This window comes from Hypanus sabinus, chromosome 6, assembly GCF_030144855.1.
Source record: "Hypanus sabinus isolate sHypSab1 chromosome 6, sHypSab1.hap1, whole genome shotgun sequence".
Lineage (NCBI taxonomy): Eukaryota > Metazoa > Chordata > Chondrichthyes > Myliobatiformes > Dasyatidae > Hypanus > Hypanus sabinus.
In genome coordinates, this window is record NC_082711.1 from 58,253,465 (window position 1) to 58,278,089 (window position 24,625).

At 40.7% G+C, this 24,625-nt stretch overlaps 1 protein-coding gene across 7 annotated transcripts in view; it reads right to left on the minus strand.

Moving 5' to 3' along the window:
* The window catches only part of rundc3b (RUN domain containing 3b), a 93,220-nt gene that overhangs the window by 5,281 nt on the left and 63,314 nt on the right, over positions 1–24,625 (minus strand). The window contains exons 7-11 of one of the 7 annotated variants that reach the window (XM_059972217.1): positions 21,456–21,624; positions 15,685–15,842; positions 6,511–6,657; positions 4,125–4,237; positions 1,606–1,702 (exon numbers count right to left, since the gene is read on the minus strand). In XM_059972217.1, coding sequence (XP_059828200.1) covers positions 1,638–1,702; positions 4,125–4,237; positions 6,511–6,657; positions 15,685–15,842; positions 21,456–21,624 — 652 coding nt within the window. In that variant the 3' untranslated portion in view covers positions 1,606–1,637. Of the gene's footprint in view, positions 1–1,605; positions 1,703–4,118; positions 4,238–6,510; positions 6,658–15,684; positions 15,843–21,455; positions 21,625–24,625 lie in introns of all 7 variants that reach the window. The other 6 variants (XM_059972215.1, XM_059972214.1, XM_059972213.1 and 3 more) reach the window with 6 other exon arrangements.

A 24,625-nucleotide genomic window follows, 5' to 3' on the forward strand; every position in this document is an offset into this window, starting at 1 on the left:
AAGGGTTGCCTCACCTGGAAGGACTATTTGAGGCCCTGAATGGAGGTGAGGGAGGAGATAAATGGGCAGGTGTAACACCTCTGCCACTTGCAGGGGTAACAGGAGGGAGATTAATGGAGAGGGACAAATGAACAATGGAATCACAGAGGAAGTGATCCCTGCAATAAACTGAGAGTTGGGGGGGGGGGGGGCGTGGGAAGAGAAGTAAAGATGTGTTTAGTGGTCCGGTCCTTTTGAAGGTGGTGGAAGTTGTGGAGAATCATTTCTCACCTTCAACAATTTCCCTTTTAGCTCCTCTGACTTTCCCCATGCTCAAGGTGTAACCATGGGCCCCAGCTGCTGTATGTTTTCCTTTTCAATGGCTGTGCAAAACAGACCATGTTCTATGCTTTTCCTGGTAATGGTTCCCAACTCTTTCTGTGCTACATTGAAAACTGCATTGGTGATGCTTCATGCACCCATGCTGAGCTCATTAACTTTGTCTTCAACTTCCACCCTGCCCTTGAATTCATGGTGCATTTCTAACCACTCCCTCCCTTTTCTCAATCTGTCTCCATCTCTAGAGACAAACTGTCTACTGTTATCTTTTATAAGCCTTACCGATTCCTATGGCTATCTTGATTATATTCCTTTGGACCTTGTCTTCTGTAAAAATGCCATTCCCTTTTCTCAGTTCCTTTGTCTCCACGCATCTGTTCCCTGGACGAGACTTTCCTTTCTAGGACATCAGAGATGTCCTCCTTCTTCAAATAATGCAGTTTCCCTTCCTCCACCAGTGATGCTGTCCTCACCCATATCTCTATGTCCTGGACATCCACACTCACCCAATCTGCCCATTGCCTTAACAGTTATAGAGTTCCTCTCTGCATTCAGCACATCATTCTGCAAAACTTCTGCCATCTTCAATGGGACCCTACCACCAAACATACTTTTGCCTCCCCCCCCACCCCATCAACCACCTTTCGTTTTCCACAGGGATCACTCCCTCTGTGACTCCTTTACCCATTTGTCCCTTCCTACCAATCTCCTCCCTGGCACTTATCCCTGCAATCAGAAGTGCTACACCTGCCTATTCACCTCCATTCAGGGCCACAAACATCCCTTCCAGATGAGGCAACATTTCACTTGTGAGTCTGTCAGAGTCATCTACTGTATTCAGTGCTCCCAGTGCAGTCACCTCTATATCAGTGAGGGCCGACGTAGATTGGGGGATTGCTTTGACAAGCACCTTCGCTCCATCCGCAAAAAGTGGAATTTCCCAGTGGCCAGCCATTTTAATTCCTATCCCCGTTACTGTTCCAACATGTCAGTCCATGGTCTCCTCTTCTGGCACAATGATGACCTCAGGTTGGAGGAGCAACACCTCATATTCCATCTAGGCATGAACATCAATCTCTCCCAGTAATTTCCCCCTCCCCCTTCTTCATTCCTGATTCTGGCCTCAAACCTCTTCGCCTGCCTATCACCTTCTCCTTGGTGCCTCTCCTCCTTCTTTCTCCCAGGGTCCACTCTCCTTTTTTTGTTTTTATTCAGATTCCTTCTTCTCTAGCCATTTGCCTTTTCCACCCATCACCTCCCAGCTTCTTTCTTCATCCCCCTACTCACCAGCTGGCTTCACATAGTTCATAGTTGAATTGTCATTCAACCGTACATGAATACCCATGAATACAGCCAAATGGAAGAGCGTTACTCCACGGCCAAGCTGCAAAACACATTACCAATAGTCATACACAGCACAGGACAAGACAAATATAGCACTTAGACATATCTATAAAATACAGCCACACAAAGATAAGAAGTCCAGGATCCTGAATTCATGGCTGTTGCAGATGAACAGAATAGGGCTTGTTTTCTACTGAACAAACACTGGGGGGGGCAGCACTGATTCCAGTCTGGATGCCATTCCACACAGCCCCCAGCACTCCAGTGGAGCACATCAACCCAACGCCTCTCCCCTGGGCAGCTGTAAACAGGTGACTCTGCACCTTGAGGACTAATCTCACCATGACCAAGGCCACCACCCACCAATAAATCAGTGAATCAAATTAGTAGCATTCAACATTAACAGTGTCCACCTGGGTCTCGTGATCAAAAGAGAAGTGACTAAGACGATCACTCACTGTTAGACTGTACACCCATGGCTGACCCCGTAGACGCCACTGCAACCAAGCATGCTGCCACCATCTAGCTTGTCCTCCTTCACCTCCCACCATCTTATACTGGTATCTTCCCCCTTCCTTTCCAGTCCTGATTAATGTTCTTGCCCTGAAACATGGACTATTTGTTTATTCACCCTGGTACGGTGGCATAAAGAAAATAACCTCTGTCTCAATGTCACAAAAGCAAAGGAGCTGGTTGTGGACTACAGGAGGAATGGAGACAGAACCACCCCTATTGGCATCACTTGGGGATGAGAGGGTGAACAACTTCAAGTTTCTCGGTATCCACATCACTGAGGATCTCACGTGGTGTACACAAGCCAGCTGTGTGGTGAAAAAGGCACAACAGCGCCTCTTTCACCTCCGACAGTTGAACAAGTTTGGCGAGTCCCCAAGTACCAAAGACTTTCTACAGGGGCACAATTGAGAGCATCCTGACTGGCTGCACCACTGCCTGGTATGGGAACTGTACTTCCCTCAGCTACAGGACTCTGCAGAGAGTGGTGGAACAGCTCAGTGTATCCGTGGATGTGAACTTCCCACTATTCAAGGCAACAGGTGCCTAAAAAGGGCCAAAGGATCATTGGGAGCCCAAGTCATCCCAACCACAATCTATTCCAGCTGCTACCATCCAGGAAATGATACCGCAGCAAGAAAGCCAGGACCAACAGGCTCTGGAGCAGCTTCTTCCACCAGGCCATCAGACTGATTAATTCATGCTGACACAATTTCTAAGCTATATTGACTCTCCTGTTGTACATACTATTTATTACAAATCACTATAATTTGCACATTGCACATTCAGACGGAGACGTAACGTAAAGATTTTTACTTCACGTGTATGTGAAGGATGGAAGAAATAAAGTCAGTGCAGATCAATTCAATTCATTATTGATTTCCACAGACGCTGCCTGACCACAGAGTTACTCAAGCATTATGTGTATTGCAACTCCATTCACATCTGAGTGTGGCAGGGCTGCAGAGTTTAGCTCTGATCCATTGATTATGTGGTAAGGTTAGTAAGTCTCCTTGTATTTCCATTTACTCTTCTGTTAACCCAATTATCTGAGAAATACAATCAGTCTTGTCAGTAATTACAAACAAAGGGCAAGGACTAGCAGGTGCAATGCAGGGAGGTCAAACAACAGTTCTTATAATTTAACTGGGCTAACTGCATGTTTTTAAATAAATGTGTTTTAACTAAATCCAATACTTTGTAGTGTTCTCCTTTGGAACAAATCTATGGACAGCTGACATCCTGTACAAACTGAATGGCAGCACAACTTCAGAATGTATTGATATACTAAATGGGTATTGTCATAGCTGGGGTGGTAGTGGGGTAAGCTCCCACTACCAATGAAGTGCTCCAAATGGCGTGTGTCTCTTAACAGCCCCTGATAACCAAGTCCAATTCTTGGCCTTCACGCTTGGCTTAGCTATTAGGCACAGTGGAACTGACAAGAGAAGGGGCAAAGGCGGACCACTGGCACCTCAAAACTAGTTGCGGCGGGCAGGTGGGGCTCATCAGCCTTGGACAGCAGCCCAGCTAGGAGAAGGAGAACTCTGATTTTAAACCTCCAGTGCCTTGCAGCCATACCCTCCCATGGGAATAACTGCAGGAGTAAACCCCAAGGAAGAAATCCAGAGCTGGGGTCCCTAAGGTAGTTTGAAGTTGTTTTCAACTTTGCTCTGGCAGCCTCTGCATTGACACTGGTGTCAAACTGTATCGGTGCTTGCAATTCCCTTGCACTACATCAGTGATGTGGAGAGGGGGGTACCTGCTGTATGGGCAACAGCTGGTTCTTCAAATTTTCCCACCCAGGCTTGCGCCCTGGAGAGGACACAGTCCACCAGAGGTGCAAACCCATGATCCCCTGGGATCAATGGCTGCCTATGCTACTAAGTAATGACAATAATAATTATGAGGCAGCACATCATTTTTATATGTAAAAATGTTACCATCACTTTTTGAACTTCCGTGTCCTCCTTCGCCCTCTTTCTGTGAGTGTAATGGATCTAAAGAAGTTGAAGAAAGACTGATCTCCGCTGAGAGCTGTTCCAAGCTTTGAAAGCTGTGCCTGCAAAAATAAATCACCACGTTAGAATCTGAACAAGACGGTGTGTGAAAGTAGGTGCGAACAACACTAAAGTTCATTGCCAAAACATGTCTAGATTTCAAGTGACCAGGAAAGATGCACTTGAAAATTGCAGCTTTTTTTTTGAAAAAAAAAGCTAGTTTTCTCCTAAAAGTTTGTGTTACTCTGCCTCTACTTCTATTTGCCTCAAACACTGCAACCTTCTTTTACACGGTTGTCTTCAGTGTGCATTATGCATGATTATTGCAAAATTATCAACTGAAGAATTATCAATTGCAAACAAGTTTTGAAATGCTAGTTAAAACAATGATCATATTGAATAGAAAATGGCCACATGTAACTATAGATATTGACAATACTATGATTACACAGACCGACTCTTTAGATTTTAGTGAGTGTAAATATTAGCTACCAATTCTCACTTCCACCAAAACTCCCTATTTAGGCATTATAGAAGAAGATCTAGAATTACATTCATCAACCACCACATTGAATTGGTATCAGGTTGGAAGTATAGATTATTTCCAACTCAAATACTATCAATTATTTCTGACTAAGAAGTACGCATTATAAATATAAGTGTTCACAGATACCTTCAAAACCTTCTCCCCTCAACTGCTATACAAGAGTAAGAGTAATATCAATCTTAATTTATCTTGTAGAGTCCCTTTCATCCCTGTTCCTCCTCCTATATAACTTCACCAATCTACACTTTTGGTCCTGACACCCGGATTGTATCACTCATTTTATCTTGTCAAGTGCTTAATACACAAGACCCTGTAATTGCTTCATGTACCTCACACAATACACTCTTCCTTTTCCAATAACTCCTCTGGAATAAGTCCACCCCTCGCCCCAGTTCATTACAGCTGCATGTCAATACTCCACATATCTAACCCTTGGTCCTAAATTTAGGAAGACACTTCTCTTTTATGGAGTTGATTAACCAATCCCTCACTCCATGTTTACTGCTCTAAGCCCTACTAAAATCATCTTCTCTTTCACTTTAGCTACTCTCCCATCATAGTCCTGAATTCTACACTCTTAATCCAAAAGATTCAGTGCCAAAACTACCGATCTAGCAGATTCCCCTTTCATCTGCAAAAATTAACTGTGCCAAAAAGCCTCTAGAATGCAAAGACTGCAATGAAAACAACAATTTTGAACTCTTCTTCATCTCCTTCACAAGTATGAAGAGCTAAGGGATTTTTAAATCTTGAGACCATCTTCGCCTTCTCCAGCTGTGTATCCCTCCGATTTGACTGGACTCCTATGGTTGTCTGCAGTCCTCATCACAAGCATGTCATTATCTAATCTAACTTCATCCCTACTTCAAACCCATTCTTGCAATGAGACTTATCATGCTCCCTTGTCTGTTCCCATTCCGTGATCACCCAATATTCCTAGCCCCATCTTTGCTCATAATAGTAACAGTTCTCCTTGGTTATTGTCTGCTCTCTTCTTCCATCATGCCACTCTTCAGTAAGTGTTTGCCTGCACCATCTCTGCAAAAGCTCAACTCTTTCCTCTCCAAAAGTCCTTCAATATGTTACTTCTTCCCACAGTTATGTCGACATTTCATAAAACTCAAATATAATCATCTAATCAGATCATAGTAAATAGAATACTACAGCAGAGAAACAGGCCTCTTAGCCCACCATGTCTGCATTGTGATGCTACTTTTAAGTAATCCCATTTGCCTGCACATGGTCCACATTGCTCTATTCCCTGCCTGTTCATGTGCCATCCTAAAAGCCTCTTAAAGAGATGCCATCATATCTGTTTCTACCACCACACGTGGCAGTGCATTCCGGGTCCCTACCATCCCCTGTAAAATAAAAAGCTTCCCAAATATCCCTTTTATCTTAAAATATTTTCTCTAGCATTTGATACTTTCACCCTGGGAAATAATATTTGCTCAGCCTTCAACTTCCAGTCCTGTAAAATCTCTCAAAGTCACTCATCAAATTCCATTCGATAGATCACCTTTGAAACAAACTCTCCTCACCTTTTCAACCTTAAAACAAATAAAACAATTTGACCAGGGTATGAGTCACACAGCACAGAAACAGGCTCTCGGGCTCCCCATGGCAATGACCTAAGCAATTCACATCACATTCACCAGTCCATAACCTTCTATACGTTGGTAGTTCAAGTACTCAACGAGATAAATAGATGGATTCTTAGTTTAGAAAGTACTTTTATAGGAGAACCATAACTTTAAAATAACTTTAATAATTGAAATGTGAACCTACTCATCCCACTGTCCACACTGTTTTCTGTACAGAAGTGTATCTAAAGCAACCGCGTCTGCATCCAAAGCTCCTGGGGAAGGCCATTGATTCGTAAGGTGTGCTGTTAATTCTTGTCTTGATCTCAAATCATTATTTTTTAAAACTGCTCTGTAAAAAAAGGTGTGCAGTGTGATTTTAGTAAGAAAACGAGTCCACCAATAGTCCAAAGTTATGCCCAGCAGCAAGCAACACCAATGATATAATTTTATTGTATTATATTTAGAAATTCCAATCTTTCCATGATCCTGCTTTAAGAATTAGATGAGGATATTTTTTAAACTTTAAATGGTTTTACTACAGACCTGCGATTTCCAGTTACATTGCTGCATCAGTGGATTAATAATTAGAGGCCCCAGAGTCTACATCCACTCACACTAATCCTATACCAATCCCATTTTGTTCTCCACACATTCCATAAATTCTTGCCAGATTTACCACTCTTTGGCACACCAAAGACAATTTATAGTGTCCAATTAATTAACCACCTGCCTGGGTCTTTGTGTCTCTTTTTTAAGGAAGGAGAATTTCCAGACAATTCCGCCTTACATTTGCAGGCTATAGTAAATTAGTAGGCATAAATAAGAGCGCGCATCTAAAGATTTATTTTGTTAATGGCACTGCAGTACATTCAATGAGGCATGCGGTCTACACCACAGCCACAAACAGGAACCTCCCTTTTAAAAAGGATCTGAATTGTCCTGAAAAGAGATCAGTCATAGAAAATTTCTTCACAAAGTGCAGAAAATCTCTGGAATTCTGCATCAGAGAGTGAAAGAGGCCTGCTCATTAGAAGAGGAAGCAGATCCATTTTTGAATGATCAGGGGATTGTGGACTGTAAGGATTTGGTACAGAGAAATTGAGGCCTAAGGCAAATCCACCATATTAGATGGCAGGTCAGGCTTGAAGGGCTTGTTGACATTTTCTTGCGAATGAGCAACACCATTGGAACAATCAGAATCTGATTTACTACCACCAGCATATGTTAAACAAACCTGTTAAAATTTGAACGAAGTACCAGAGTGTTGGTGCTAACTTCCTTGGAAAATTAGGTTGCAAGAGGACCTTATAGGGGGCATTTAAAAATCTCCCTGCATAAGCTTATTCTTAAGTTTTACTTATTTATTCCCACCAATGTCCTTTGAACAACATCAGGAAAAGAAATGTGTCTGCATATCGGAAAGGGTACAGAGGAGATTTACCAGGATGCTGCCTGTTTTAGAAAGTATGGATTATGATCAAAGATTAAGGGAGCTAGGGCTTTACCCTTTGGAGAGAAGGAGGATGAGAGGAGACATGATAGAGGTGTACAAGATATTAAGAGGAATAGACAGAGTGGACAGCCAGCACCTCTTCTCCAGGGCACCACTGCTCAGTACAAGATGACATGGCTTTAAGGTAAGGGGAGGGAAGTTCAAGGGGGATATTAGAGGAAGGTTTTTTTACTCAGAGAGTGGTTGGTGCGTGGAATGCACTGCCTGAGTCAGTGGTGGAGGCAGATATACTAGTGAAGTTTAAGAGCCTACTAGACAGGTATATGGAGGAATTTGAGGTGGGGAGTTATATGAGAGGCAGGGTTTGAGGGCTGGCACAACATTGTGGGCTGAAGGGCCTGTAATGTGCTGTACTATTCTATGTTCTATGTTCTAGATGGACATTTGAGACATTGGGGCAAAGGCACAAACATGAAATCCAAAAGAAATGGACCACTATAGCAAGTCCTGATATATTGCAGAAATGCCATTTACTGTGCTTCTGTAACAGACACAAGTCACAGGTGAAATTGATTTCACTGCAATTTGCTTAATTGCAGTTATTTTTTAAAACTGAGCAAATGTTCCTTTAGAGCAGATAATTAAAATCAAGGATGGCCCATTATAAAACAATACTTCAATATTTTACAAGATGACAACAGTTCAAAGCCTTAAAGAAAATACTTGCTTTGTTTTGCCTGTGCAACAAATTATTATATTTTTGAACCATTTGAAATTACAGTAGGAATGGCCTCTTGCCTCTCGAGCTTATTCTGCCATTTAATATGATTACTGCTGATCCTCACCATAACCCGTGTTCCTGTATAGCCATGGTAACCCTTCACCTCCCATGTTTATGAAGCTGCTATGTATCCTGCCTTAAACATATCCAAAGTCTGTTTCCATCTCACTGAGAAAAGGAGATCCAAAGATTTGCCTCCTCCGAGAAAGGATTTCACCTCTATCTTAAATGAGGAACTACTTACTTTGTTCAAGATTTTCCTCACAAGAGACGGCCTCTCAACAACCCCGTCAACAACCTCAGTTTCCCATGTTTCAATCAAAAATTTCCTTTTGCTTTTCTTAGCTCAACAGATACAAGCTGAGCTTCTTCAACCATTTATCAAAAACACTCTCCATTCCCGATATCACTCTAGTGATTTTTGTCCAATGCATTCATCTTCTTCCTCAACTAAAGAGGCTAATAGTGTTCTATTACTCCAGATGTGATGACATCAGCACCCCACATCACTAAAGCAATATCTCCCTCCTTTTTCTATTCACTTCCTTCAGTAAAAGATCAACAACCCAAAATATTGGTTGTGTCTCTATACTATTCTCTTGCACATTATGCACCAGGACAGTCAGATCCCTCTGTTTCTCAGAGTGCTACAATCTTTTACCAGTTAGATAATGCACTTCATTTTCCTGCCAATTTCCTCTATATTAAATTCCATTGGCCAGGTCTTTGCTCACTTACAACCTATTTGCGCCCCTTTGTAACCACCTTGTGCCCCTGTCCTTCCCTATTAATCTTCAGGCCAGATTTAGCAACCCTGGCGTCCTCATTAAATTCATTTTTAAAAAATTACAAGATTTTGAGATTTAAGCTCTAATAACTGCAGCACACTGTTCTTGCCAATCAGGAAAAAAGTCTAATTTCTGCCTACCCTTATTGTCTAGACAACTAGGCAAATTTCTGTCAATACAAATGGCCTTACGTCCCACCTATCTTACGAAATGAATAGAGTCATAGAAAAGTACAGCACAGAAACAGGCCCTTTGGCCCATCAAACCATTTAAACTGCCTACTCCAAACAACCTGCTCCGGGACCAAAGGCATCCATCCCACCCCCATCCACATTGTACAGTACCTTAAAAACAAAAGTTATAAATAGTAATAAATATAAAAAGTTATAAAAGTAACAAATGTTATCTATGGGCCAAAAACATTTTCCAAATTTGTTATTAAAACTATTAGGTTTAAGATGAGAGGGGAAAGACATAAAGGAGATCTGAAAGTTAAGTTTTTCCACTTAGAGGATGGAAGTTATTGCCAAAGAATGTGGTAGAGACAGGGTATAATTACAGCATTTAAAAAGACAATTGGATAGATATGGATGGGAACAGTTTGGAGGGATATGGGCCAAACCACAGACAATTGAGATTAGTGTAGATAGGAATCTTGGTTGTCATAAACAAGTTGGGTTGAAGGGCCTGTTTCCATGCCGTAGATCTATGAATTTAACAGATCAGAAGCAAAATCTATATGGTAGCAGTTCTATAAACCCTCCAGCATCTTTCTTCGGTTTATCAATGTTCACCTTTTCCACAAACAAGGTTGCCTTACTTCACAACCAATTTAATCCTTCAAAGCTTTTCACACCCATTTTATTTTTAGCAGGCTCAAAAGCTTTAGATTTTGTTTACTCATTCAAAAGATATTGACATCACCAGCATTTGCTGTCATTACTCTTGGAATACTGTGACATATGGAATCACGTAAAGTGCAGAATGGGTAAAGAGAGCAGACTTCCTTCACAAAAGGGAGTTGATGAATCAGATAGATTTAATTCTGAGACTAGCAGATTTATTTAACCACTTGAAATTAAATTCCCCATGTACTATGATGGGATTGCAACTCAGGTCTCTGATTCAATGATGTAGATAGAATCCTCATTGCTGGTCCTGTAATTTAACCACAATGCCACAACAAGAGGCAACTATGAAACAGAATCTTGTGAGTTTCTCAGCAATTAAGTGACCATCATCAACAGTAGCCATCCTAGTTAAACAAGGACATTCCCTGCCTTTCTTCTATATCCTCATCCTTCAGGATTCCCCTTTGTATTTGAGAGTCCTAGCAAAAAAAGAGTAAACCTAGACTCCAATGCCTTTAGTTTTGAACCCTCATTTCCTTAAAACTGTTCGTAATATCCAGTTGCATGCATTGTGACAAGTTCATACCATTTAGACATTCCTCCTTAACCCACACAACATCGATAAGTACAAGCTAGGTCACACTATTACTTCAGCACATTGATGACTGAGGCTAATTAAATGTGGAACTGAAACTCCAAGCTTCCCCTGGGATTTTGAACTTTCATTTGTAATTATTCATTCATTTTAAATTATTGTAATTTTTGTAAAATTACAATAACCAAAATTACTAAAATAATCTTTTGCAAAGAGGAAAATTGTGAAATTCATAAATGGATACTTCAAAACTGAATTTTAATAAAAGAAATTACAAGTATGGATATCTCTGTATCCAATACATACTAAATATAAGTAAGGACAATAGGGAAGAGCCTCCACTTCCATAGAAGTGTCCAAAGATTAGGCATGACATCTAAAAATGTCACAAGCTTCTATAGATGTGTGGGGCAGAGTGTTTGCAACATGGCCTGGTATGGAAACACCAACTTCCTACAAAAAGTAATGGATATGGCCCAGTCCATCAGAGGTAAAGACCTCCCCCACCACTACACCAGGCACTGTCACAGGAAAGCAGCATCCATCATCTGGGACCCATTCAGATCATGATCTCTTCTGCCTACTGCCATCAGGAAGGAGGCTGAGACTCACACCACCATGTTCCAGAACAGAGTTACTACCCTTCAATCATCAGGCTCTTGAAGCAGAGGGGATAAAATCACCTGCCCATCACTGAACTGTTCCCATAACCCATGTCCCCACTTTCAAGAACTCTTGTTCTCAATTGCTTGTATATTATTATTATTTATTTTCTTTCTTTTTGTATTTGCACAGCTTGATATCTTTTGCACACTGGTTGTCCACTCTGTTGGTGTGATCTTTCATTTATTCTATCATGGTTATTGGATATGTTGAGTATGCCTGCAAGGAAGTGAATCTCAGGGTGGTACATGGTGACATAATTACTTCGATAATAAATTTACTTTGAACTTTGAATTTATTGCACATCCATCTTCTCCCCTCCCCCCCCCCCCCCCCACTGCCGCTGGCATGTCTTCCTCCAACAGTACAAACCAAAATTATAAATCTCAGTAAATAACATTTAGTCCTCTTCTGCGTACATTCATACATCAGACTTGACTGAACATACTTTTGAAAAATTCAAAAGTACCAAGAGGTTTTGCAGAATGCAGATATAATTGCTGTTTACTGAACATGTCGTACTTCAATTTTCAGTGAGTCAGGTACAGAATTTTTTTAACCATGTGCCATTATCGTGATCCTGTTTCGTTATCACCATGAATATACTTGAAAGTGCAACTTCTGGCTCACTCCAGTGGCACCGAAACTCAGCTGTCACATTGCCAGAGAAACGGTCACAGCTATCCTTTTCCAGGCAGCCTTCCATTTGTCATTTCCTGTCTTTTTGTGCATTATTATGCATATCTTCCTAACAGCAGAATCAGCACAGTAACAACACATCATTTCCAGTAAATCAATGATGTTGCATTGCAAGGTTTGCACATACCCGCTCATTTCCTGAAACGGGCCGTGAGACGCCATCAGAGAGAAAACATCACTGTGGAATCTTACAGCAGGGCAGATTATTCTTGGAATATGCCATTTTTGAAAGAACTTCACATGCCCCATATGTTCAAAATTTGAACAGCACATTTCTCTTGTTGACCCTTTAAAATTCTTCTGGAAGCTGATCCAATTCTTCCTCTTTAGTTCAGTGCTCTGTGATAGCAGTGCCATTCAGATCTCAGAACTGAAAAGAAAGCCTTTTTGTGCGCTCTGTTTCCCAATCTGCTACAAGTGGAAACAGATTCTCTTTTTCAGATACAACTGTTAATGCACAATGAAATCTGCAGTAAACAAAGCTTCTGAATTCTCGTCACATGACAAAAGTTTCTGATGACATTCTGGTAAATTTCCTTCTCAGACCTTAGTATCCATTACAGTATAGGACCCAGATATGGCACAGTAGTCCACACTAAGATCCAATCAATAACATACAGCAAATAATGCAATGTAAAATCATCAAGGCTATACCTACACTCAGTGGACACTTTATTAAGTACACCTGTACAACAACTCGTGAATGCAAATATCCAATCAGCCAATCATGTGGCAGCAACTCAGTGCATAAAAGCATGCTGATGTGATCAAAATGTTCAATTGTGATTCAAACTAAAAATCAGAATGAGGAAGAATGTAATCGAAGTGACTCTGCCATGGAATGGTTGTTGGTGCTAATTGGAATGTCTCAGAACCTGCTGATCCCCTGGGATTTTCACGCACAACAGTCTCTGGAGTTTACAGAGAATGGTGCAAGAAACACAAAGCATCCATCCTGTGGGTGAAAATGCCTTGTTAATGAGAGAGGTCAGAGGAGAATGGCCAGATTGGTTCAAGCTGACAGGAAGGTGACAGGAACTCAAATAACCATGTGTCACAACAGTGGTGTTCAGAAGAACATCTCCGAACATACAACACATCGAACCCTGAAGTGGATAGTCTACAGCAGCAGAAGACCACACCGGGTTCCACTCCTGTGCCTAATAAAGTGGCCACTAAGTGTATATTACAATTGTACAGAAATTATGGATTCCACAGTATTAGCCTCCAGGGCAATATTTTGGCTGGGGTTAAAAGTTCTTCCTCTCACACTGACTTTTTTCTTGGATACCTATTCGAAAAAGGAGGAGTGGCCTACTGACAACAATGGTGGCATAGGGGATCAGTGACAATTCGATCAGGAGAAGTGGTGGGAGTGAGAGATTGCTTGAACTGGTTGAGAAGTTATCTTGTGCCAACAGTCAGTCAGACTGTGCCTAATACTGGGGCTAAACTTTTTTCAACCTACGTGTGAGACAGAGCAAAGTATCCTCACTGTCCAGGCCATCAAGCTGAGTACCGTCCCAGCCTCATGGATGGATTTTTGCTGATGGTTTGGGTCAACAACAAGACAAAGCCATGAATGTATTAAAGTTCATTCCACAATCTAAGTAGGGCTTTCTTTAGCTGTAGGATTTTAAGTCCAAAAAAAAGACTTCCTGATTTAACAAACTGCTTTTGGTAAAATTGTCAGACCAATTGGAAATTAACAGATCCCATCCATTATTGTGATCCTTGTGATCAGTAAGTAGTACTGAACTTTTTATACAATATCTAGATTTTTTGAAATAAACAACCTTAAAGATCACTGTTAATGATCAACTGTTCTGAACCATTAAGCAAGCTTAAAGAGTAATAAAGAGCAACTATGCTTTAATTCAGAACAAGGCATATAACATAGCAGATTCACTCTGAAAATATTGAGCATAAATTATTGTTAAAATTATTAATTCTGACATCCACTCCTGTGCATCAAGGACAAAATTAACTCATTGGGGTTTTATGATCATCTAATAATGTTACGATCACCATTACAATCCAGTTTTTTTGGTTAAAATTTCAGATCTGTTGACTGAAGTAATGGATTGCCATAGCTATAGCAAATGGTCTCTAGACAATCTCTCCATTTATAGTTCCAAAACACAAAGCAAAAATAGAAAATGGCAATGATGCTCTGTATTTAAATTTATTTGTTCTTATGATTGTAATAAGAATGGTAACCCAGAATTCAGACCACCTAGAATCTCTTCTGAGATAGTTAAAGGTCTCTCTCAAATCTTAGACAAAAAGTATTGTTACTGAGTGAATATACATAAAGCCAGAAAACTCAATGGGTCAGGCAGTATCTATGGAGGAAAATGCACAGTCAACATGACAAGTTATGACACTTCATCTGGACTAGAAGAAGAGGGGAAGGTGCAGGGGTGATTCGGAATGAGGGGGGGAAATAGGAAGAAATGGAGCAAAAGCTGGCAAGCCAGAGGCGAATCTAGATTGGGGCCAGTGGGGGGAGGGGTGCTGGGGGGAGGTGAAATAAGCAGGTGGAGAAGTAAGGGGAATGATGCAAGAAGCTTAGAAGTAATAGGTAGAAGTGACAAAGAAAAAAGATAAAATCTGATTGGAGAGGACAGAGGATCACAGAATAAAGAAATGGAAGTGACAAGGTAACCAGTGGGAAGAATATGTGGGTGACGGGCAGGGGAAGTGAAATAAATGGGGTGATGAGGGCCAGTGGGATAGGAAAACAAAAAAGGAGAGCAGAGTGGTTACCGTGAGTTAGAAAAATCAATGTTTGTGTTGACAGGTTGGAGACTGTCAAGGTAGAATATAATGTTCTGTTCTTCTAATCCGTGCCTAACCTCAATCTACAGTGGGAACAGAAATCTACAGCACATTACAGGCCCTTCAGCCCACAATGCCATGCCAACCATGTAACCTACTCTAGAAACTGCCCAGAATTTCTCTACCTCTATTTTTCTAAGCTCCATGTAACTATCTAGGAGTCTCTTAATAGACCCTATTGTATTCAACCTTAGCAGAGGCAGCTGTGGACAGATATTTTAGTACAAGAATGAGATGCTGAATCAAAATGAGAGATTTTGGTGTTACTGTGTTGAAGTTTTCTGTGAAGTTCTGTAAGGATTAAAGTTAATCTTAACACATTCTGGGTCTCTGCCTATGCACCGTGGTACAGAGGCACTTGAAGTCAGATGCCCACATATCAGACTCCCTACAGCTTCATGCTTCCCTAGTTTTATGGCAGCCATAACTGGTACATCTATTGAAGCTCCAGTCACTTGACCTTCATAAAAAAGTTATGAAATGCTTTTTAAAGTACCATTCAGTTAAAAGGATCAACTTTATTTGTGAATTGCTTCTATCCACAATTTGATCTGCTGAATATTGCTTGGAGTATAACTAGATCCCCAGCTCTAGTCATTTGCTTCATGTCTTCTCTGCACTGCCTTCTGAGATTCAATAAATGCTGCAATAGTTAAAGTGCCTCGGTATATTCTGCTTAGTAAATCGGACAGTTAGGATGCTTACAGCTGATCCTGCAGTTCTAGGATGATAAACTCCAGTTGCTCCTTCTCCAGTTTGTGGTTCAGGTCTGCCTCTTCCATTTGCTGTAGGACAATCTTGTTTTGAGCCACAGACTCTGCAAGTTGAGCTTCCCGCAAACGTACTAACTCTTCCAAATAGCCCTAGAAAATAAAGAAGGGCAAACCAAGAGACTTGTTTTTAAAAATAGTGCAAACATTCCTCTCACAGCATCAGAACAAATAGTAATTTAGACAACCCACTTGTTGCTCAAAACTGCAAAGACTAGCACAGATACTGTAATATCTTAATGATGCAAAAAAAATCTTCATCCTCCATCTACAATGGAAACTAATTTGTAAAGTGAGCCAAGCAGTTGCACATGTATATAAATTTGGAAGCTCATTTCAAATTTGGTTCTTTAAAGTTATTATAGTCGGGGTGGTAGTGGGGATAAGTTCCCACTACTTACTAAATGCTCCCAATGGCGTGTGTCTCAAGGAGCCTCTGACAACCAAGTCCAGCTCCTGGCCATCTTGTGTGGCTTAGCAGCTAAGCCCAGCGGAACTGTTTCTACTGATAGAAGCAAGGGCAAAGGTGGGTTACTGGCACCTTGAAGCCTGTTGCTTTGAGCAGATGAGGATTGTTACCCATGGTTGGCAGCTCATCCAGGAGAAGGAAAACTCTGATCCCAAACCCCTGCTGCCCTGTGGCTATTCCCACTCACAGGAACGGCTTCAGGGCTAAATCCAAGAAAAAGCCCAAAGCTGTAGCCCCCAAGGCAGTCAGTCCTACATTGAGTTTAACACTGACCGGCAATTCTTGCAATGTTGCTGGTGCCAATCCTTATCGGTGCCTGCCAGTCCTTTGGATTCATTAGCTGCATGGAGATGGGGAGCCTGCTACATGGGCAACGGCTTGTTCTGCATATCATACTGCCCTGGCTCGTGTATCAAGTAGACACAACATCCTGACCAGAAGGCCTCCATTTCAAATTCACTATGGACTCACCCACTACTAAAAACATTAAATATAATAGAATTATAGTTTTCATTATCCTTGAAATAACCATAGCACTCCATTTTTGCCATGTATTAAAAGCAGTTGGGGTGGTACAATACCTGTGATGGAATATGTTTACTTCAAAAGGTACAAAACATTTCCAATCCACAACTAGAAATTGTGTTAATATCCCCCACACCAATATTTGACTTTGATAAATATGTATTTATGTGAGGACAGAGAAGTTACCGGGAGATTTGTAATCTCCACATGAAAAGAAAGAGGCAAACTTGAGTATTGTTTGAAATTCAGAAAAGGCACCAATTTGCTCTGGTCAAGGAATTCATCTGAAATGGCAGAAAATAGTCCTGAAAATTGGTGACAATTCTCATTTGAAGTACTGTATTTAATCATCAGAAACTAAGGACGGCAGATGACCAGAATAGAAAATGTTCCCACATTAATGTTGAAATTTAAGGAATCTCACGAAACAAGCCTTGTTCCATTTTCATTCACTATAAATCAGTAGCTGGTTGGCTAGGATTAGTAAATCGGGCTGAGAGTATCATAAACAGGAAATGAAATTCAGTGAAAATAAAAGGAAACTCAGCTGAAGGTGGCATTTGGCATACTTACCTTAATACATCAGGGGCATAGAATACAGTATAACGTTGGGATTTTATGGGGCAGATTTACAAAACAGTAGTTAGGCTATGTATTGTGTGCAGTTCTTGCCTCCAACTAGCGAAAGGAGAGAGTACAGAGATGCTGCATTAAAATGTTACCTCGTTTGGGGGTCTTTAGTTATGGGGAAGGAACGGAGAGACTGACTGGCAAGCTGATAGAGGTATACAAAATCAGAAGGGGCACAGATATGGAAGACAGGAGCATTTTCTCATGCAGGGGTATCAAAAACAAAAGGATACAGAGGCATAAGCAATATGAGATAAAGGAGTTTTAAAGGGGACTTTAACAAAAATACACAGTGGTTAATATCTAGAACATGCTACAGAGGAGTTACCAAGGCAGGGTGGGCTGCAGAGCAAATGCTGCTAAGTGTGTTTAAAATGGACCATTATTTAAAATGCTGTCTTCCTGCTGCTGCCATCATGTAGGAGATACAGGAGCCTCAGGATTCATACCACTAGGTTCAGGAACGGTTATTGCTCCTCAAACATCAAGTTCTTGAACCTGTGAGGATAACTTCACTCAACTTCACTTGCACCAACACTGAACTGTGCCTACACCCTATAGACTCACTTTCAAGGACTCCTCATTTCATGTTCTTGATAAGTGTTGCTTAATTAGTTATTTATTATTACTACAAGTACCTGAAATGCTTGGGGCCGGAAGTGTTTCAGATTTTGGAATATATAATGAAATAGCTTGGGATCTCAACCATTTCCGACTCTGAATTTATGTCCTTCCAGGATGCAAACTTTGTCTTACACTTGTTCATACATACCTTTTGTATCAGAAAATCCCTATAATATGTGCAGGGTAACACAAACAGCACAACAGCATCAGGAGAATACCTGAATCAGCTGTTGAACAACAAACAACAGCAGGATCAGTGTGCATCGATGATGCCATTTTTGATTACAAGTTTGCAATTTTTTGTATCTGCATTTTACTTATTTTAGGTTTTATGTAAGGATAAAAAAGAATCAGGATTGTAGACTTGTTCTGGTGCTAGATTTTCATATCAACAGATGCTTTAAAAAAATTAATGCTGTGCCTTTTCTTAAATTTCTGAAAGCATCCTGCTGAATATTCACAATTATCTTCAGTTTTCAGTCGTCATGATAGATTTTTGCTTATTTCATGATAAGCATACTGTTAAGCACATATGTTAACTTTGACGCTGAGCGAGATCCTCATTTTTCACCTTATATATGTTGTTGTTCTATTTTTCGTCATCTTCGGTTCACTACATACGTGAGCTCACTTCTCAGAATTGTGTGACGCACAAAGGCTTGCATATTACCTGCAACCTTTCCAGTACTTTGTGGACTTTTCCATTTCAGACTTCATGTCAGAGCTCAAAAACAATTTGGATTTTGGAGATCTTCAGGTTTTGGTATTTGTTATAAAGGCGTACTCAACCTGTATTCTGTTTTATTTATTTGCACAGTTTGTTGTTGTTTGCACGTTGGTTGCTTGTTCATCTTCTTGGTGTGCTTTTTCTTTTTTTGTGGTGTTTCGTTGTAACTTACTGTGAATGCCCACAGGAAAATTAATCTCAGGGCTGTATATGCTGACGTATATGCACTTTGATAATAGATTTACATTGAATAAACTTTGAATTATTTGATGGTTGGCACGGACAAAGTGAGCCAAAGAATAAATATCCATGGTGATTTTATGAAACCGGGGTGGGGCAGTTGATGGAAACTGATTTACACAGACAAAAGTTTGAGCTGGAATTTGCAGACTTGCTTTTTATTTGCAGAATCTTGAGTTTATGAAGTGGAAAAGAAACCCCAGAGCAGAATGCAAGCAACAGGGTGACCACAGTTGAGAGCCCTCTACTACGGTGGGCAAAGAGGAGAGACATGCCAGAAATGGCTGCGTGGAAAGTCATCCTCTCTGTCACATTTCAGTGAACAACAGCTCAAGTAACTGACTGGGAGATTTCTGAAGAGGCTACAATCCGGCAAAAGTGCTGCGAAGATTGGATGTTGAGCTAATTCACATTGACTGAACTCAGTGGAAAAGAAACAATTTTTAAATTTCCCTTAATATTAAAAAAAAGCTTTGAAGTAAAAAATGCCTACTGTGAGCAATGCAATAGGGCATTTCAATGGAGTAGAAACTTCCTCCAAATACACACCGGATCAACTGAAGTGGTCACCTTCACACCACTTAATTCCCTAACTACCAAAGCTATATATCTGAAACTGAACAACACCAGTCAAAAGGCATTTATTTAACCCTGACTTGAGCTTTGGATGTTATATCTTTGGTAGCATTGAAATACGTTGATATATTTCTACTTTTTAGTTCATCAGCTGTTGAATCCCATTTTCTTTTACCAAGAGACTTGAATACTCAATCACTTGACCTTTCATAAACCTGAGTCATTAAACAGTTCCTACATTGTAACTTACATTGAGCCCTTGTTCCCTCGTCGTACTTGCGTTTATAGATCTATACCATCTCCCAATTATGCAAAACAGTTCATTTTTTTCCCAAATTCCAAAGAGTTCCACCCCTCCCTAATTCACATTTATCCCTTCTACACCAATATACAAGTTTCAAGCAAATCTGACCCATTGATCATCCCCAAAATCCACCAACAGTAGTTTCTTCTTCAGGCATCAAGACTGGAAGCTTTAAAAAAATTCCCTCCCCATATTTTTCACCTCTCTAACATCTGCTATAAAATTTTCCCTACAGCTTTGCCTAGTTTCTCTTCTATCCCTTTTGTGTCACAGATTGGTAAGCATCTTCAACTTTTAAAAGTACTGTAAAAATGCTACTTATGCTTTTTATAATGAGGGCTGGTTGTGCTGCTGTTCATTGGATATGTAGACACAAAAAGGTTGGATATCCAAAGCAGAAATGCCAAAAAAATTAGCCGGGGTGCAGGGGAGGTGAGGTGGTCAGAAGAGTTGTAGATGTCAATGAAAATAATTTAGCCAAAGAGGTAGAAAAGAAATGAAAGAGTGGAGACAGCAAGATAAAAGTTTCACAAGGCCTACTGGGCAATTTTTAATGGATCTTTGGAAAGAGTTAGATGCAGGGCTGAAGGATTATATTAACTAAAAGAAATACAGAGAAGATGAAATCAAATAAATCTTGAAACAATGGTTTGATGTCCAGAGGTATTTACAGCTCAGAGGAATGAGCTGTCTTCAGAGAGTTAGTATCGGCCTCCAAAAGGGTAGCAGTGCCCCTCTCGGCACCTTGAATAAGAATGGTTGAGTTGAAACTGAGAGAAGAATTCCAATTCAGAGTGGGTCAGATTAGAGGATGGCCAGTGTCTCTATAGAAATGGCTTCCTGGTCAAACGCAAATTGTGAAAGGAGATACTGTAGGTTTTACTGTGCCAGATATTGTTCAGAGATCGGGGAGGAAACAATGAGAGCAGAGCTGAGCAATGTGTCAAACCCAAGGCTGATGTAGGGTGTAAGGGGATGACACCGAGGCCTTTGTTGACTGACTGTTCAGGGTCCGTGAGGATTATGAAAACATGCAGAATGTAAGATAAGGTGCGTGGGGAAGAAAATGAAAGAGGCTGTGTTATCGCATCACTTATTTTCTATGGCAGGACATCCTGGAAGCTAGTGCAAATAATTTTCCATTGCACTGGATTCTGTGGATCTGCACATTAAAAACCGAATTGAATGTCGTGTGAAGAAAAATGAAGCTGAAGATGCTGGAATCTGTAACAATAAAAATAAGAGGATATTAGAAGAACACAGTGGGTAAATCAGCATCTGTGGTGGCAAAAGATGCAAGTCAACATTTTGGATCAAGACCCTGTGTGTAGCAGATTGATATTAAGCTTCCAATGCTATTGGTGGACAAGGATAATGCTTATTCCCAAAAATTTTCATCTGGAAACGATTAAATGGAAAACAATTAAAAAGCGAACTGCAGATGCTGCAAATGTGGAACAAGAACAGAAAAGCTGGAAAGCCAGCTCCTGTGAAGAGAGACACAGGCTTAATGTTTCAGTTAAGTGCTCTTCCAACAGAGCTAAGTGCAGATTTTTTTTTGGTTTTCTCCCGCTGCTGGACACTGCTAACCACTTTAGCTGTGACAATTACCTTCTGCTCCAACGCCAGCCTGAATTTCTGCTCCACACGCTTGCACTTGTTATACCAGCTGTGCTCATCAGTAAGGAATGGTGGGCCAATGTTCTCCGGCGTGCTGCCTTCACTACTGCTGCTGCCCAGAGTCCGTAACTCCTCTTCATCACTGCTAATACTCTCAGAGCTTGGACATAACATGACATTTCATCAATTAGCTTTAGATGAAATTGCACTGATAAACAACTGATGCAACTATTAGCCTGCTGAGGCAGAAAAATGGACACATGATAAACTTGGAGTCCACATTCTGATTTGTGCATCAAATTGCAGAGCAGGTTAGCAGAAGCTCTGCGCTTACATGCAGCAAGAGATCTGTCACTTCATTACAGTCAATAGAAAATATGAACTTCAGTTTACATAAATCAGCTGATTTCAAAGGCAATTAATATTCAGACTCTGCAACAAAACTAAGCAAGGATGGGGAATTTGAATGAAGAGCAAGATTTCTAGCTGGCTACAGCAGTGAGCAAGAGCTAACCCTGGGTCTTGATGAAAGTATAGATGGGTGGATTAGTAAGTTTGCAGATAATATTAAGATTGGTGCTGCAAGACCCCTAAGTGTTGGTGAACAGAGGGATCTTGGGTTCCAAGTTCATAGCTCCCTGACAGTGGCTACACAGGTTGCTAGGGTGGTTATCGAGACATATGGCGTGCTAGCCTTTATTAGTTAAGACATCAGTCAGGAAGTTATGTTGCAGCTTTATAAAACTCTAGTGAGGCCACATCTGGAGTATTGCACACAGTTCCGGTTCCCCCATTAGAGGAAGGATGTCGAGGCTTTGGAAACATTGCAGAAAAGGTTAACTAGGATGTTGCCTGGATTAGAGGGCATGGCCTACAACAAGAGGTTGGACAAACTTGGGTTATTTTCTCTGGAGTGCCAGAGGCTGAGGGGAAATGTGATAAATGTTTATAAGATTATGAGGGGCATAGATAGAGAAATTAGAAAGCATCTTCCTGCCCCCCCCCCGCCCCCAGAGTTGAAATGTCTAGTACCAGAGGGTATGCATTTAAAGTGGTGGTGGGGGGGGGGTAATTCCAAAGAAGATATGAGAGGCAAATTTTCTTCCCCCTCCCCCCCCACAAAGAATGGTGGTGGGTGCCAGGAATGTGCTCCTGGGGGATGGTGGACGCAGATAAATCAGGGATTTTTAAGAGACGGTTAGATTATCACACAGAAATGAGGAGAACGGAAGGATATGGACAGCGTGCAGGCAGAAAGGATGTTTAGTTGGCCATTTGCTTACCTATTTAATTGGTCCGGCATGACATTGTGGCCAAAGAGTCCATTCCTGTGTTGTACTGTTCCAAGTTCTAAACCAGTTCAATATCAATTTTGTGTTAACCCTGGCCAGTGTTTGCATTCAGCCTGCCAGATGCTTGTTTGAAATGTGCAGCATTAACTGACTCTAGTCAGCAAATAACTGTGAGTGATTTTAACTTGCCTTGTGTTCCTTGCCAGACGTCACCAAGCAATACATCTGCAATGGATGACCACGCTGCTGGCTGTTCAAGCAACCCAAATTAGAGATGTTGGTGCGTCCACCCAAGTCAGGCCCCAGTTACAAAGGCAATGGGTGGGAATTAAATCAGCAACAAATAATAAATCTGAAAATTCCCAACATTTGAACTTCCATGTAACAGCAACTTTTTTTGTTCAATAGTGAAGTGTATACAAGTCTTTCAGACAGGAATTAGAAAAAAAAAGAAATCGTGCTGAAAAAAGATTTGTTCTTTGGAGGAAAGATGCCTAGAGAACTGGAAGTGATTTCTTGGGGATAGTAGAACCCAAAATGGAGAGCAAAGATGCCAATGATAGGCCAATATGTATTAAACCTAAGAGTTAGGAATTTGGGGGCAAGAGAAAGAGTGGTGGAAGAGGAGTTACATAATAAATGCTGGTGAAGTTTGTAAAGTGAATTAATCTGACCATGAAGGCAATGCAGGGATTTGAAGCTGTAAGACCTCAACATACATTTTTCTGGGAAACGAGTACATGTGTAAGTGATCATGAAGGCAAGGCCGAGGAGGGCTGAACGTTAAACGTTGAGGAGTTTGTGAAAAACAGATTAAGAAAAATATACAAGAAATCCCATAAAAAAACAATTCCAGTTATGCCTAGATAAAGATGTTGACAGCTCAGTTGCAACCCTCCAAGCAAAGCTGCATTGACACTGTAATAACAACATTTGGAGCTCCTCTGCTCAGGTCAAGACTGAGCAGTCCAAGGTGTTACACTTGTTGATTCAGACTGAACAAGTGTAAAGGAGAAGGGACTGAATTAATGGCAAAGCAGAAGCTGTAATTTCTATGGATTTAAGTTCACAAAATACATACATTAACCAATTTGTCGAATGGAAGTACTGTATATCTGTCCAACTATCAATCATAATTCAATACAGCCGCTAAGTTCACACAGGAAAGTGTCATCCTTTCTGCAATGCAAATTATCTATTCTTCTGATCTTCTCTTTTGGAAAGACTTTTAATTTTGGGTCCATTTTTAAATTACATTGTCACTGGATCCAGGACTAATGCATTACTTTTAAGTCCAATTAATATGTAAACATCAACATAATCAAACTAAGGTGCTTTTATACAGAGGAGAAGGTGATCTGCCCAATAGTAGAGGATTTCATAACTGTAATGTGAAACGTGAAGCAATTTAAAGATAATGAAGCAAGTCTTCTAAATTTAGGAAGTAGTATGCAGAGAGCCAGTGCTGTTGTAATCAGAGTTAAGACACGGAGTAGCCCTGATCCAAGTAAATGGTGGAATAGTCTTCATGGCTGAATGGCCTACTCTTTTCCTAGTTCCCATAAAAATAGCTGATGCCAGAAAAAAAAAACAACTATACTTAATTCTACGAAGTTTGGTGACAGTATAGGCTTGGGTCAACCAAATCTTCCAATTGTTCAAATACTAGGGCTGAGGTCACTTAGACAGAATCAACTTCAGCACCATTCTGATATGATGATGGCAGATAATCAGGGATGTTACATAAGCACATTCTTTAAAACAGTACAGCCCACCTACTGGATTCTTTGAAGTACACTGAAGATTAGATCATCTGAGCTTATATGCCATTATCTCAGTCAGAAACCCAAGAAGAGGTAGAAATTCCCC